This window comes from Erythrolamprus reginae, chromosome 2 (genome assembly GCF_031021105.1).
Source record: "Erythrolamprus reginae isolate rEryReg1 chromosome 2, rEryReg1.hap1, whole genome shotgun sequence".
Classification (NCBI taxonomy): domain Eukaryota; kingdom Metazoa; phylum Chordata; class Lepidosauria; order Squamata; family Dipsadidae; genus Erythrolamprus; species Erythrolamprus reginae.
Window position 1 is genome coordinate 145,001,576 of NC_091951.1, and position 17,162 is coordinate 145,018,737.

General features: G+C 37.5%; 1 protein-coding gene across 7 annotated transcripts in view; it reads right to left on the reverse strand.

Moving 5' to 3' along the window:
* The window catches only part of TBCD (tubulin folding cofactor D), a 204,740-nt gene that overhangs the window by 79,476 nt on the left and 108,102 nt on the right, over positions 1–17,162 (reverse strand). For all 7 annotated transcript variants that reach the window (XM_070739753.1, XM_070739747.1, XM_070739750.1 and 4 more), the window contains exons 16-17: positions 15,549–15,606; positions 9,321–9,350 (exon numbers count right to left, since the gene is read on the reverse strand). In XM_070739753.1, the coding sequence (XP_070595854.1) occupies positions 9,321–9,350; positions 15,549–15,606 (88 nt within the window). The remainder of the gene's footprint in view (positions 1–9,320; positions 9,351–15,548; positions 15,607–17,162) is intronic.

Here is a 17,162-nt window from a genome sequence, read left to right on the forward strand (position 1 = left end):
ATATTATTTCACTGAAAGAGTAGTAGATCCTTGGAACAAACTTCCAGCAGACGTGGTTGGTAAATCCACAGTAACTGAATTTAAACATGCCTGGGATAAACATATATCCATTGTAAGATAAAATACAGGAAATAGTATAAGGGCAGACTAGATGGACCATGAGGTCTTTTTCTGCCATCAGTCTTCTATGTTTCTATGTTTTTCACCTTAAATCTTTCATATTTTTTATTTATTTGTTTGTTTGTTTGTTTGTTTGTTTATTTGATTTTTATGCCACCCTTCTCCTTAGACTCAGGGCGGCTTACAACATGTTAGCAATAGCACCTTTTAACAGAGCTAGGCTATTGCCCCCACAATCTGGGTCCTCATTTTACCCACCTCGGAAGGATGGAAGGCTGAGTCAACCTTGAGCCGGTGATGAGATTTGAACCGCTGACCTTCAGATCTACAGTCAGCTTCAGTGGCCTGCAGTACAGCACTCTACCTGTTGCGCCACCCCGGCTCATTGTGCATTTGCATTTTGTGCATTTGCAGATGATTCTCAAGAATATAAACTCTTAGATATTCATGTATGTCACTATTGAAAACTATGTATTGCTCTTCTTCACCAATTGTACCAAAATATCACCAGGTTCATATCTAATACATGGACTATATTAAATTATTAGATCTTCATAATTATTTTCCCCTCAGAAATGGCCTATTAAGATGATTACTTCGTATTATTTTACCAACTGAAGGATGCTCTCTTATGTGCCATAGATTCATAAATATGGATGTTAATACTAATATCTTAATAGTTATAATATTATAATATTTGGATATAAAATTATTACTTATCCTTGCATTTTCCAAGGATCCTTACAGGACCTCCAATATAATACCAATTCTAAAGTAAAATATTCCTTCAGTTATTGTATCAAGTTACCTACATCTTTTCCAACATATCTCATTTATTCCTAGGATATCAATTTGTAATCTCTTTATCTTCTTCTTGGCAGAGTTTACAAGCTTTTCTACTTTGCATAAAATGTTAATGTTCTAGATGGCAATCTTCACCACTGATCTGGAGATTCTTCAAAACCTTTATGACTTTCTTTTCCCAGAAAGAAAGTTAGGTAACATATACCTAAGAAATATTTCTGCAAAGAAGAATCACTTCAATTTGGAAAAATGAATAAAAATGCAAATTATACAATGGGGGATATTCTTCTTGGTTAACAGTATACAGTGATCCCTCGAGTATCGCGAGGGTTACGTTCCAAGACCCCTCGCGATACTCGATTTTTTGCGATATTGTGGTGCGGAAGTAAAAACACCATCTGCGCATGCACACCCTTTTTCCATGGCCGCGCATGCGCAGATGGTGGAGTTTGCGTGGGCGGCGGGGAAGACCCAGGGAAGGTTTCTTCGGCCGCCCAGCAAAGGGGAAACCCCGATCTTCGGCTCCTTGCTGCTGCGGCGCTGCCGAGCAGATCAGCTGCTGGGCGGCCAAAGAAACCTTCCCTGGGTCTTCCCCGCCGCCCACGCAAAGGGGAAACCCCGATCTTCGGCTCCTCGCTGCTGCCCGCCCGCCGCTCGCCCGCCCGCCGCTCGAGAGCAAGAGGGGGAGAGATAGAGAAAGAGAGAGAAGGAAAGAAAAAGATGAGAGAGGGAGGAAGAGAGTGTGAGAGAGGAAGAAGCAAGATAGAGAAAGAGAGAGAGAAAGAAAGATGAGAAAGGAAGAGAGTGACGTCATCGGGTGGGGAAAATCGCGATATAGCGTTTCGCGAAGATCGAGATCGCGAAAATCGAGGGATCACTGTATACAATAAGAACTGAGAGCTGATCACAAGTCAGCAGGATACAGAAAAGACAAACAAAAGTTTAGGCTGCATCATTAAAATCCTGATATTTTTAACACAGCAGCAATATCCAGGGGTGGATTCCAATTTTTTTTACCTACCACTCTGTGGGCGTGGCTTATTTTGTGGGCATGGCTTGATGGTCATGTGATGGTGGGCATGGCTTCATGGTCCACTGGGTGCGAGTGGTTTGCCAGTCATGTGAGAGTGGCCTCAAGGAGATACAAAGTGCAGTTGACTACCCACTAATTGCCCATTGAAGTTGCATCTGATAATTTGAAGTGGACATTTCTAATTAAAATCCTGATGAACAATGGAATTTTTAAAATTAACAACATCTGTATATACTGCAAACCAGCAGTATATTAATGGGGAACTAATACAGGTAGCCCTCGACTTATAACAGTTTATTTAGGGACTGATCAAAATTACCACCTTACTGAAAAAAGTGACTTATGCCCATTTTTCACACTTATGACCATTGCAGGATTCCCCATGGTAATGTGATCAAAATTCAGATGATTGGCACCTGATTCATATTTATGACAGTTACAGTGACCTGGGGTCATATTATCTCCCTTTGTGACCTTCTGACAAACAAAGTCAGTAGGGAAGTCAGATTTGCTTAACAATCATGTAACTAACTGCAATGATTCATTTAACAACTGCGGCAAGAAGTCATAAAAAGGGGGTAAAACGCACTTTAAAAATCTTTCACTTAGCAACATAAATTTTGGGCTCCATTGTGCTCGTAACTTGAAGACTACATGTAAAATCTTGTAATATTCAGAAAGGGACATGGCAAGGATGTCCACTCTCATAATTCATTCTAACCCTTAAAGTTTTAAATAGATATATAAGATATGACAAAAGAATTGCCGGAGTGGAAGTTAACAACTGTATATAAATTAAGATGGTTTGATTTTAATTTGGGGAAATCCTATGGCAAGAGTAGAGATATTAATGGAATTAATGGAAAAGTTAAAGAAATTTGGTGTACAGTGATACCTCGTCTTACAAACGCCTCATCATACAAACTTTTCGAGATGCAAACCCGGGGTTTAAGATTTTTTTGCCTCTTCTTACAAACTATTTTCACCTTACAAACCCACCGCTGCCACTGGGATGCCCCGCCTCCGGACTTCCATTGCCAATGAAGCACCCGTTTTTGCGCTGCTGGGATTCCCCTGAGGCTTCCCTCCATGGGAAACCCCACCTCCGGACTTCCATGTTTTTGTGATGCTGCAGGGGAATCCCAGCAGGAGAATCCCAGCAGCGCAAAAACGGGCGCTTCGTTGGCAACGGAATTTCAGAGGTGGGGTTTCCCAGCAAGGGGAGCCTCAGTGAAATTGTAGCATCGCAAAAACACAGAGGTCCAGAGGTGGGGTTTCCCACGGAGGGGAGCCTCAGGGGAATCCCAGCAGCGCAATAACGGGCGCTTCGGCTGGCAAAAGGGGTGAGTTTTTGGCTTGCACGCATTAATCGCTTTTCCATTGATTCCTATGGGAAACATTGTTTCGTCTTACAAAATTTTCACCTTAAGAACCTCGTCCCGGAACCAATTAAGTTTGTAAGACGAGGTATCACTGCATTAGCTATTCTTAAAAGAAAGATGTTATCAAAAATATGAAGATGGAAGATCAAGAAGAATTTAGTGCAAAAACGGATTTTTAGACTGAGAAAAAATAAAATGCCAAGATTAATATGAATTGTATGCCATATCAAAATAATACGCTTATTCTGAGGAGGGAGGTGGGCTAAAAGTTTTTTTCAATTCTCTCATTCTGTTAATTAAAGAATAAAATTGTTAAGATGAAAAAGTAACAATTATCACCTGGTGGTGAGAATTTCTATGGTAAAAACGAATGTAGAGTCAGATGATGGCATCAAGCTAAAAAGCAGGAGATCTTGCTTAGTTTATTCCCACCTCAACCATCAAAGCAAGCTGAGAGACCTTGGGGACTAAGCCACTCTCTCTCTCAGGCTAAACTCATCTCATAATGTATGTAGGGGTGTGTGGGTATTTAGAATTATCTGTTTTCACAAATGACACATTTTTAGACAATGGCAAAGGGATATATCCAGATTTATACAGAAAAGAGAAAAACCAAGGGTTAAAAATTCCTCAGGATTTAAAAAACCTTTTCCTGCCAACCTTTGCTGAAGGGGAATCGAGTAAAGACCCTGGATGTGGTTGCAGATCTCAGTAAGGAATAATCAAAATGTTAGGTCTCTTGCCATCTTTTCCTTTTAGCTGTTCATTTTTCTTAAATATGCCTGGGTTTTAATTACACTTTTTGAAGCTTTACTATCTCCTGATTTACAATTAGTTGAGTTCTGACCTATTGTATAATGTCTTCCTGGACTTTTACAACTTTTTGTTCTCTTTTTCATTGTTTACTACTAAATTCCAAAAAAGCTCTGATGTTTATTTTTTAACTTTCAATGGTAAAATTATCTTTTCTTTAATAATTTTTTACCCTAAAGAAAAATCCTTATTTTAACCTTTTTTTGTAGATGCTGGGTTACAACTTATCTGTTTCTCTTGTCCTTGGAAAGAAAGAATAAATTTTCTGGGAAGCATCTGAAAAAGGAAACTTCTCCAATTTACAGGTTTTATTTGAAAAATATAAGCAGGAAAAAATGATGGTTCAACCTTGGTTGTACAACTCAAAAGCAGGAAATAAAAGTTGGACTTGATTTACAATTTGATGAATTACTTTTGAAAAATATAGATCGGCCAGCAAAGATTGAAATTCTGAGATAATGGAATTAATGAAGGATGGACTCATAAATAAGAAATTGTTGTATACCTTCTTTGAGTAAATTATAATAACAGACTGTTAACAGAGGACTTGAATTTTAAGTTTGCTGTTGTTTAACCTGCTAACTATTTTTTTTTTCATATATGTAATGTATATCAAGTAAATTGTATTGCAAATAGACATAGAAGCTTATAAATTTTGGACCCGTTTCGAAAAAGAGGAAGCTATAATAGAGTGTTCAACTAGGATGAATAGTACATGCTTTTGTTTTGTTTTTTGTCCTTTTTAATTCACATTTTTTTATAATGATCTTGCTAGCTTTGTTTCTGTTAACTTTTTTTTGTTTTGAATTAATCTTTTGAATTAATTTTAAAAATTGAACAAAAAAAGAAAGCATGATAAAATAGGTAAGAATTTTGGTGATATTACACAAATGTATCAATGTGAAGGAATGTGGTTAAAAGGACTAAAATTATTTTGATCTAACAATTTGAGAGATAACTTTATGGTTCTCAAAGGAGACTCCATGGAGGATCAGGCTATCAATGGCTACTAAAATTAACGGTTGCTTGCACTCCTTGAATCATAAACAACCTGCCTTAATTAAAGATTGCTTGGAAGCAACAATGGAAAGAGGCTATTTCCCGACAGTCTAGACCTGTGATGGCAAACTGTGTAACGTGTGCCACAGGTGGCACACAGAGCCATATCGAAAGGCATGCAAGGCATTGTCCTATATCAGCTCCAGCTTGCATGCGCACGCTGGCCAGCTGGTTTTCGGCCTTATTTTTTTGCCATTTTCACTCTCCCCAGGCTTCAAGGAAGCCTCCTGAAGCCTGGGGAAGGCAAAAAATGGCACAACAAGCCAACCAAAAGTTAATTGCTCATTGTAATTGCTCACAGTCGCTCATGCCCTTATCACCTCGAGGTTCGATTACTGCAACGCTCTCTACATGGGGCTACCTTTGAAAAGTGTTCGGAAACTTCAGATCATGCAGAATGCGTCCACAAGAGCGATCGTGGGGCTTCCCAGATTTGCCCACGTTTCTACAACACTCCGTGGCCTGCACTGGCTGCCGATCAGTTTTCGGTCACAATTCAAAGTGTTGGTAATGACCTTTAAAGCCCTACATGGCATTGGACCAGAATACCTCCGGAACAGCCTTCTACCGCACGAATCCCAGTGGCCGATAAGGTCCCACAGAGTTGGTCGTCTCCGGGTCCCGTCAACCAAACAATGTCGTTTGGCGGGCCCCAGGGGAAGAGCCTTCTCTGTGGTGGCCCTGGCCCTCTGGAATTAACTCCCCCCGGAGATTAGAACGGCCTCCACCCTCCTTGTCTTTCACAAATTACTCAAGACCCACCTATATCGCCAGGCATTGGGGAATTAAGACATCTCCCCCAGGCTTTTATATTTTATGTTTGGTATGTATGTGCTGTATGGTTTTTAATTGTTGGGATTTTATATATCTTTTTATTATTAGATTTGTTCTATTGCTATACTGCTTTTTATTACTGTTGTGAGCCGCCCCGAGTCTTCGGAGAGGGGCGTCATACAAATCTAATAAATTATTATTATTATTATTATTATTTCTGAACTTCCGTTTGGCCACTTTGACCAATTGTTTGTGGTCCCCAGGCTTCAGAAGTCTGTTGTGAGGCCTGTGCGCATGCATGGGGGGCGGCAGGGGGAGCGCACGTGGATAGGAATGCTGTGTGCATTCAGGGGGGAAGGCCTGTGCACGTGCACACACACACCTTTTTTAGCACATAAACTAAAAGAGGTTCACCATCACTGTTCTAGACTTATGAACTTCTCAAATCCATCCAATTGGACACTTACTAACCCAGAATGCTAAATTAGACGGACCTTTTATGTTCTTATGATTATTTTGTACTTTATTTTGAAATAGAACAATATATAAATTTGTAGCAGTTCTTAAGGATTTGGACATAGAGTCTAATAAATTGAAATTACATCAATTATGTCAACACTGCAGGTTAAGAAGTTGAAAATACCACCCACTTAAAAAAAGATTAAGTCAGAGTGGGGTGTTTACTCATAGCATTTCTTGATAATTGGACAGGTAATTCTGCCTTTATAATGACTGTGGGCATGGCAACATATAGAACTGAACATCCTACACATTTGCCACACTTATATTTGGGACACACCACAGCCTATAATCTACTCCTTCTTGGATTTAAAACTCCCTTTTCTTTCTTTGAAAAACCAATCTAACTTTTGGTTCTTACTGATATTCAGAACATATGTCATATATATTTAATAAATACCATCATTAAGAGGCTAGGTACAAGGATTATAAGCTGGAGTTCCAAGAAAGGTTAGTAATTTATAAAAGGCGAAGGGGAAAAAAACCTTACATTCAACCATAATCAAACCACAAGCAACAGCCAAATAATTAGAACTAAAATATTCAGAAAATTGTACTGATAAAAGAAAGAGCTAAGCTAAACTGACTGTTAAGTATAACTCTCTTTCTTTTCTCTCCCTCCCTCTCTCTCCATCTTGCACTATCATACTCATCAGGTGAACCAGACTATTTTGCCATCTCAGTGGGAAATAGTCAATGGAGGGTGTGGTAACAGCCACCTCAGGGTGCAGAGACATCTAAAGGAGTGGCTTGGATTTCAGAACAGGTAGGAGTCAGGACTAACGTTAAATACAAAAGTTGACAAATCCCTAAGGCATCAAAGATTGAATACACCAAGCATGAACATGTATTGGGTATCAAAAACAAAAAGAAAACCAAATGTGGCTACAAGCAACCCAGATTTCCAAACTCATCACCATGGAGACTTCAGTGAGGATGCAATTCAAGTCTCTGTCCTTCTTGATTTTGTAAGATGGTTATGTACAAAGTAAATAGTCAGGTTCTAACATCAACCCTGTATCCTAGACTGCTTTGTGAATCATCTCCCATTGTTAAATAAAAGTGGTAGTTACAATTCAGTGCTTCATTCTGAAGGTCACTAAGCAGCCTGAAGCTACCTAGAAAATAAAAAGTTAAAAGGCTATAGAAAATACCATGGGTCCTCTTGAGAAGGGGTATTTCGTCTAGGTTGTGTCTATATCTATTTTTCCCACTTTTGGTGCATTTTTCACACTGAATATTAATTATGAGAATGGGTCTAAATTATGTTAAACTGCAGGTTGAAGCATTTATGGTTTCAATTATAAATCGTTGCTTCAGGATAGCATAATCAAGACTAAGCTCATGTTAGACAGGAAAGAGCTTAAACTCTTTTTTTTTTACTGTTGTAGAAACAACATAATAATTTTTTTCAATGTGTCATCTTCATTACAAATGAAGGCTTTCTATGATAGAAAAAAAGAAGGAATGTAATTTTCTTGCAGCCTATAAGACTTGTTCCTGAGGCAGGGCCGACAATATTGAAAAAGATGGAAATGTGATAGTAGAATACATGGAACATATACTGTACTTTGCTTTGTTTAAATAAAACACTAGCTTTTTGGTGTGAAGGGAGCATATTTAATTATTTATTTATAATATTTGTAGACTGGCAAATTAAGACACTGCAATGAACAACAAAGCAAGTATAATACAAAAACAGCAATTTAAAAGGAATCAAACTGAAACTATCCTTTGAGGAAAGAATTTGGGTGTATTTTAATTAAAACAACTCTAGGCAATTCAGTACATATGCTGAAAGATAAAACTATATTAAATGAATGATTCATCAAGGAACAGGTGCCCAAAATAAGGCTGCAGTGCATTCAAACCAGTGTAATATGTGATACAATGGGCCATTCCAATAAAGGATCTATGATGCCAATGGAACAAAACTAGATTATCTTTTAATCTAATCATCTATTTAAAAAATCCTGAAGCAGCTATAGAAGATTAAACTATATAGGAAGACTTAAGTTAGTTCTTCCTGAACCAAAAGTATCTTAAACTCAGAGGATATTTTCCTCTGAGTTTAAGATACTTTTGGTTCAGGAAGAACTAACTTAAGTCTTCCTATATAGTATGGTACTGCTACTATTTGTAGCAGTACCATACTTGAAAATTCTGTAAACACCTTTTTTTGGTTCTATTTTGTTAGAAAAATAAAAATGACTTGTGAGTTTTGTTTGGCTGAAATAAAACTGAAAGAGACTGAAAACCAGGACCAACTCCTACTTCTTGTTTTCACACTAGGAACACAAGGGGAGGTGGCTGCACTTGTCTATACTAAGTGCAAACTACAAATCAAATTTAGAAAATTTGGCCAAAGGCATGATATTTTTTTAAAAAAATACTAAAATAAATCTCTACAGCAAACAATGCTTATATGTATCTCATATCAACTGAAAAAAACTCTCATTAAAGGACCACACACACACCTCATTCTTAATAGAACGAGATAGGGTTATTTGACAAAGAGAGCAAGAAATAATACAGACACATGCTGATTTCTGAAAAGCTCCAATCCAATACAAATTCAGTACAGAAAAATATTCTGAAATCACAGAAAAATATTCTGAAGTTATAATTTCTGAAACATCGTAGTATCATTTTTAAAACTGGAAGGTAATTTTAGATTTCAAAATCATCTATCCAAATTACACCAAATCTCTTATTCACTGCTAGAAGTGACAAAACACCTACACTTAATTTTATGCTTCAGTGGATTTACAAAAAATTAAATGAAAGGGTTTGTGTTTTTTTCTTAGTTACCTTACCTGTCTACCAACATTCTCCTGGAAGGCAGCCTAAGAACAGAGAGAGCAAATATAAAAAAAAATGAGTCAGGTTGCTTGCAGATAAACACCAGATCATGAATTCAAAACAAACACGCAGCAATATAAATGACCCATGGGCTTTATTTTAAAATGAAAAGTCAACTTTGTTAGCTGAATATGCCCTTAGGCAGTTGTTATGTGCTAATGCTCTTTTAAATTTATATGCTGTGTGCGAACAGTTTAGAAATGGGTGTTTATTAAAATCAGACACACCCAGAACAGTGGCCTTCATTGCTGATACAATGCTTCCAGTAGAAATGAAAAGACAATGCCCTTAGAATACAGCTACTGAGAGAGATTTCCAGACTACTTCCATAAAGTTATAAATGTGCTGGGTGCTCTACATTTAATGTTTTCATACATCTAAGCTTCTCCTTTTATAAATTATATAAGATGAGATATAACATTAACTTGCTTGGAGTTATTTATAAGTCAAGTATGGACTTCATAAATAAGTTTTGAAATGAAAAACATTTAGATTTAAACATTGAATCAATTATTATTTTGTGTTTTTAAAAATAAAACTATCATATTTCAATGTTGCATGAGGGAGAAAAGAGAGATAAATGAGCTTGACTGATTAAATCACATTATGGTAAGATTCAAGTGTTTGAGAGAAAGAAGAGTATAACTCAGTTTCTCTGAGCTCAAAATACACAGTTGGCAAAAATGATTGCTTTAAATCCTTTTTGTACCTATCATTTTATACAAATTTAACACGACAATATTAACATACAACTTCCCTTCAATTTAACTGGTTGATATAATTTTGCCAGTTGTTTTTGGCCATGGAACTTTTTAACTATGAGCCCAAACAGATGACAATTATACTGCACTTTATTGAGCTGGAAATTAAAGACTTAATAATACGAGGATACAACAATGAATCTCTCAGCTTCAATGTTTTCAGAAAAGCACTTTTCTGAATCAATAAGGTACATCCTGAATTAAAAAAACGCTCAAAAGTGAATACGATTTCATATACCGTATTTTCCGGCATATAAGACGACTTTTTAACCCCTGAAAATCTTTTCCAAAGTGGGGGGTCGTCTTATACGCCGGATATAGGACAGTGGCGCCGATATTTGCGATGGCTGGGAGGGGCGAGAACACCGCCTCCCAGCTGGGCGAGCCTGCGCAAAGCGCAGGCTCGCCCACACGCTGCCTTTGGCAGCACCAGCGTGCCTGTCCGGCCGGGGAAGAATCGCCCCGGCCGGACCTCAGTTTCAGCTGGGAGGGGTGAGAACACCGCCTCCCAGCTGGGCGAGCCTGCGCAAAGCACAGGCTCGCCCACACGCTGCCTTTGGCAGCACCAGCGTGCCTGTCCGGCCGGGGAAGAATCGCCCCGGCCGGACCTCAGTTTCAGCTGGGAGGGGCGAGAACACCGCCTCCCAGCTGGGCGAGCCTGCGCAAAGCACAGGCTCGCCCACACGCTGCCTTTGGCAGCACCAGCGTGCCTGTCCGGCCGGGGAAGAATCGCCCCGGGCGGACCTCAGTTTCAGCTGGGAGGGGCGAGAACACCGCCTCCCAGCTGGGCGAGCCTGCGCAAAGCACAGGCTCGCCCACACGCTGCCTTTGGCAGCACCAGCGTGCCTGTCCGGCCGGGGAAGAATCGCCCCGGCCGGACCTCAGTTTCAGCTGGGAGGGGCGAGAACACCGCCTCCCAGCTGAGCGAGCCTGCGCAAAGCACAGGCTCGCCCACACGCGATATGTCTAGCCGCCGCCATCCGTGCCTCGGTTCCGTAGCTCCGCCTCACAGCTGATCACCCTGCGGCTGCTGCTGAGAGAGAAAAAGAGGGAGAGAGGGGGGGGAGAGAAAGAGATAGCAAGAGAGGGAGAGAGGGGGGGTTAGCAACAGAGGGACAGAGAGAAAGAGAGAGGGGGGATAGCAACAGAGGGAGAAAGAGGAGAGAGAGAAAGAGAGAGGGAGAGGGGGGGCAGAAAGAGAAAGAAAGAGATAGCAAGAGAGGGAGAGAGAGAAAGAGAGATGGAGAGAGGGGGAGAGAAAGAGATAGCAAGAGAGGGAGAGAGAAAGAGAGAGGGGGGAGAGAAAGAGATAGCAAGAGAGGGAGACAGGGGGTTAGCAAGAGAGGGACAGAGAGAAAGAGAGGGGGATAGCAACAGAGGGAGAGAGAGAAAGAGAGAGGGATAGAGGGGGGAAAGAAAGAAAGAGATAGCAAGAGAGGGAGAGAGAGAAAGAGAGAGGGGGGATAGCAACAGAGGGAGAGAGAGAGAAAGAGAGAGGGAGAGAGGGGGGAAAGAAAGAAAGAGATAGCAAGAGAGGGAGAGAGAGAAAGAGAGAGGGAGAGAAAGAGATGGCAAGAGAGAGGGAGAGAGGGGAGACATAAAGAGAGAGAAAGAGATAGTAAGAGAAGGAGAGAGGGGGGGAGAGAAAGAGAGAAAGCAAAAAAAAGAGAGAAAGAGATAGCAAGAGAGAAAGAGAGGGAGAGAGAGGGGGAGAGAGAAAGACTTTGATCATTTCCCCAGGTATTTTTGTACCTACTTGACCAACATTATTAGTGGTTGCAAAATTGAATGTATGAACTTGTTCATTTCAATAAAAAGTGCCAGGGAAATTATTGAATGTTAAACTGGATGCATTTATTTCTGCCTGTTTGTATTTGTTCTTATGTTTAACCATTGAAAATGTACTTTTCCTCCAAAAAGAATTATCTTTCCATATTTCTTAGGCAACATTTTAAAATAACTTTAAAAGCTGAGGTCATATTATTCACCCTGCTCTGTATCATAGCACACTGCACAGTACTGAAAATTGGCAGGGTCACTAATTAAACCCGACAAGTTAAAATCTGTTTAAGTGACATTGCAAGAGGATAAAGACAGAAAGTGCGGAAAGAGGAAAAAATGGATGGGCTGTTTGGATTGCCATATCATGATATCACATACAGATTCTCATTCCATAATAGATTCTCACATAGGTGTCAGCATGCTGCATGTTAGACTGAAAGATACCTACAGAATAGATGGTAGGAGAAAGAAAAATAGCCAGGTTCACCTTTTTGTGTTGACAAATTATGATGAGTTATAATAATAAACTTAATTGTGGTGAGGAGAAATATGAGAGGCAGACAAGACAGATAGACAGAGACATATGGAGAGATAGACAGAAGAGTGCTCCCACTTGGCTCTCTCTCTCTAAATAATTCATTCATAATTTTAACAATAAGATCTTCATCATTACGGTAGTAATTAAAATATTGTGTTATCATGTTCAGAAATGATTTTTTTCTCAATGCAAGTACATCATAGACCTAGACTCAGTTTTTGACAGTCAGAAGAGGGGTAGTCTTATACGGCGAGTATATCTCAAATTCTATATTTTAACTGGAAAATTAGGGGGTCGTCTTATACACCCAGTCGTCTTATACGCCGGAAAATACGGTACTATAAACTGAAACACAGGTAAATTCCATCTTTCTGCTGGTTCTTCTTTTTTTTTTAAAAAAAGTATAGATGTGCGTGAGTGTGCATTATACCTCTGTCATCAAAATTAAAATTCTAGGAAGTAATTGTTTACACAGTATATAAGAAGGAAGGGAGAAAGGGAGAATATGATAGAATTTACACTAAAGGTAAAGTAACAATAATGGAGGTATAAATGCCCTAAAAGACTTCCATGGAGCAATTTCAGTCTTCCTTTCTCCATAAACAAAAACATTTTTTTTTCTTTTTAGAGATTACATTCTGTTTATAACTCTTCTGTCCAATGACTTGAACAGAGCTTATAAGATAGCAATAGCAATAGCACTTAGACTTATATACCATTTCACAGTGCCTTACAGCCATCTCTAAACGGTTTAGAGCCAGCATATTGACCCCAACAACTTGACTTCTCATTTTAGCCTCAGAAAGATGGAAGGCTGAATAAGCCTTTAGCCTAGTGAGATTTGAACTGCCTATTGCATGCAGCCAGAAAGCAGCAGAGGTAGCCTGCTCTAACCACTGTGCCATCATGGCTCAGGATTAAAACAATTTCAAGTAAACTACTCAAATTTAATAAAGCCTAGCTGTCTATTTACTTCATGCAATTCCACATTCAATTCCATGATATTAAATATATTAAATCAAATATGCTTTTTATTATAAAATCAGTTTATTCATGAATAAACCAGTTGATTTCTATGAGTTTCCTACACTCATCTAAGCTGTATGAAAACATGTCCTCATATACAGTACATATATACACGTACAGATTCTCTTTATATATACGCACATGCACAAAAGACACATAATAGATGAAACACAAACACAAACATTGCACATTCAATATACAGCTAATAGCTAAATGTGAATATTTTTGCATATACTTTTAAAATATCAAATAATAAAATATTTCTCATTTTCTCTGATGAAAAAGAATTTTTTTAAATAAATAGATGTTTATGGAGAATTTAATTATTTTTCTCAATCTTAGATCAATAATATAAATGATATACAACTAGTCTGACATCTAAGTAAATTTCAGTAATTAGCAGGAACTGCCTTCAGATAAGATTATTTTTCACCATTATGATGTAGTGCAAAGATGACAACTCAGCCTATTTCTAAAATTACACATAATTCCCACAGACATCAAAAGAGAACTGAGTACGTAACTTGGAGCAATTTAGTATATTTTTAATTTCACAATATAGCTTGTCCATCTATTCAAATTAATAAGCTTTAAATTATGTAAACTATACTCGTCAATCTGTTTTATTCTCTGAAACCAATAATTTGAAGAAAAATGAATTCAACAAAGAGGTAAAATTATATGCAGACTAAATTTGAATGAAACTATGACTTTGTTGGAAGTGAGAGAAGGAACTAGTTAGCGAATTTTGGTTGTTGGGGTTGAGTCACATTACATCTGTCTAAGCTTGAATTGTTGGTAAATATCCAAAATGCTATTGGCTACTTATTTCTGCTTCTATCTTTCTTTATGTCATGGGAAAACACAATTTTCATTCTAATACACTGAAATAATAGCACTTTTAAAGTATTGTAGATTTTTATAAGAAATATTTAATTTGTATTTAATATTTATATTAAATAGTTAAACATGCATTGGAATGTGAACGTATGACAGCTATGGAATGACATTTGTTTCAGATTGTACAAATAACATCTATGCAATTACTTCAAGTTACGGAAAACCTGAAGGAAAAGGATATAAAAAATATACAAATACAATACAAATCTCAATGTTTCACAATAAATATTCTTCTTCTACAGGACATCCACATAATATTATAATTTATTTCTTAAACCAATTTACATGTAAAGTAAAGTGGTAACTGATATGAAAATATTAAATGAAGCTTTTTTTAAGCCAAGAAAGAATTGACATATAAGATAAAATAGAAGGATTTCTAAATTTTCTAATGAAGTGACCACAACAGAAATTGGTAAATAACTATAATTATACAAAAAAGACAGGTATGAAATAATCAAAACTGAAAAACTGAGAGTCTTTTTTAGATTTTTAGAATTTACATCTGATAAGTCATACAAATCTAATAAATAATATAATATAATATAATATAATGCACAACATAAATGTGTTATGAAGGTAAAGATCAGAGGATCTGATAGTGGCATCTATAGAAGACCTGATCCTTTTCTTTAATGGACAGTTCAAGATCCATGACTGAATTGAGCTTGTTGATTTTCTCAGAAAGTTGAGCAAAGCATGAAGAAAGGGGAATCCCTCCCAGCAGAACATGTGGGACAAAATAAATGAAGTTTTTCTTCACCTTCACCTCTATCCTCTCATCCTATCCAGTCAAATCAGTTAATAATGTTTAATACAATATTTTGATCCTTATGTCTGCTGCCAAGTGACTGACAGTAAAAATTTACTTGCAAAATCAATTAAAAATCCTTTTCTATATGTGTTAAAAACCTGAACTGAAATCAAAATCATCCAGTGGTGACATAGCAGAAAATCACTCGGTTCTTTCAATCTTGGCTGCTCCTTTATACAATACAGGCATATTGACCTGTTATAAAAACAGTGAAACAAAGTCAAGGCACTTTGCATGAAGAATGAGACATGATATCCAATGTTCTGTTTTTATGTAAACCTAGGAAATAGCTACTTAACAACATAAGGTATGCCGAACAAAATCATCTTAATACTGTCCCATAGATTGTAATTAAACTTACCGAAGCTGCTCTTCTGCAGTTAATATTACGGTCAAATATAGCAGCTATAATCAGGGCACTGAAAAGAGAAAGGAAAAGGAAAAAAATGTTTGTGTGTGTGTGTGTGTGTACGTACATACTATACACACAGAGAGAGAGATACAGATATAGATATATATCAATGAACAATTTGACAAAATTTGTCTTTTGAAGAGCTATCATTTTTGTCTAAGGGACTCTACAAGCTGCATTCAATATTGACTAAGATTGGTAAATTTATTACACTGTATTTTGCTTTATAGTCAGTGATGGGCTCATACGGGAACAGTCAGGAACGCAGTTCCAGTAGCAAAATTTGGAGCTCCACCCCAGAAACAAAATGCCATAAGCCACGCCCACAGTGTGGCAGTAAACATTTTGGTAGCCCATCACTGTTTATAGTTCACTCCCAATACATCATGTGATGCCGTTGTGACGACGTGAGTTTAACACCCCTGCTTTGAAAGATTGTCTCTGATACACAGGAATGATTCTTCATCTGCATCATTCCTTGATTATACCATGTACTACCTTGGCAGCTGTATGTAATCTCATTAGAAACTCCTTCAAAACACAGCTTTATCATTAGGTTTTAAACTGTTGGTCACATTCAGTATCAATTCAGATTGTGTTTCATTTTCAGTACTCTGTACTTGTTATTGTTAGGTCTGCAAGGAGGAAGAATCCTTATTTCTCATTTGGAATGCTAGACAATGACAAAAGTAATTTAACATCCACAGAAAATTCTGCTGCAGAGAAAAGATCAGCATAGACAATTGCAAATCGTAAATCATATTCATATGACATAGATCTTTATCTGTAAACTTTTCTATCATTATAAAATGATAAACCCACTTAAAATGAAACTATTTCAATTGTTGAATCATATAATCTTATTATTAGCCATAAATTACCACAACTCTTCTCATCAGTTTCTTTAATTATGAGGAAAGCCTAACAAATATAAATATATTCCTTTTTGTTTTATTCAGTATATCAAAAAATGTGACTCTAATCAGATCTAAGGTAATGAAGAACAAACTCTAACATGAACTAACGTGGTTTATTTCTTTGGATTTTTCTTTTCAGCATAACCAGATTCTCTGGAATCACATAGAATAAAGTGTAACAATTACATATGAGTCAAAAATGGCCAATCCTCTGAAACTAATTAGGTTTGCAGACTATTGTTATACAGGTAGTTCTCAACTTACAACCATTCAAAGTTACAATGGCACTGAAAAAAAATGACTTATGACTTTTTTTTCAAACTTATGCTCATTGCAACAACAGCTACATCCACAATGGTCATGTGATCAAAATTAAGAAAACTTGTTCAGATTTATTATGGTCGCTTCTGACAAGCAATGTGAATGGGAAAGTCAGATTAATTTAACAAATTAACTAAACGTAACAACTGAAGTGATTCATTTAACAACTGTGGCAAGAAAGGGGGCAAAATTTCACTCAACAAATGTCTCGCTTAGCAACAGAAATTTTGGGCACAATTGTGGTCACAAATCGAGGGTTACTTGTTCATGGGAACATGAACACATATTTATTTATTTATCTACATTCACATACACTATATGTACT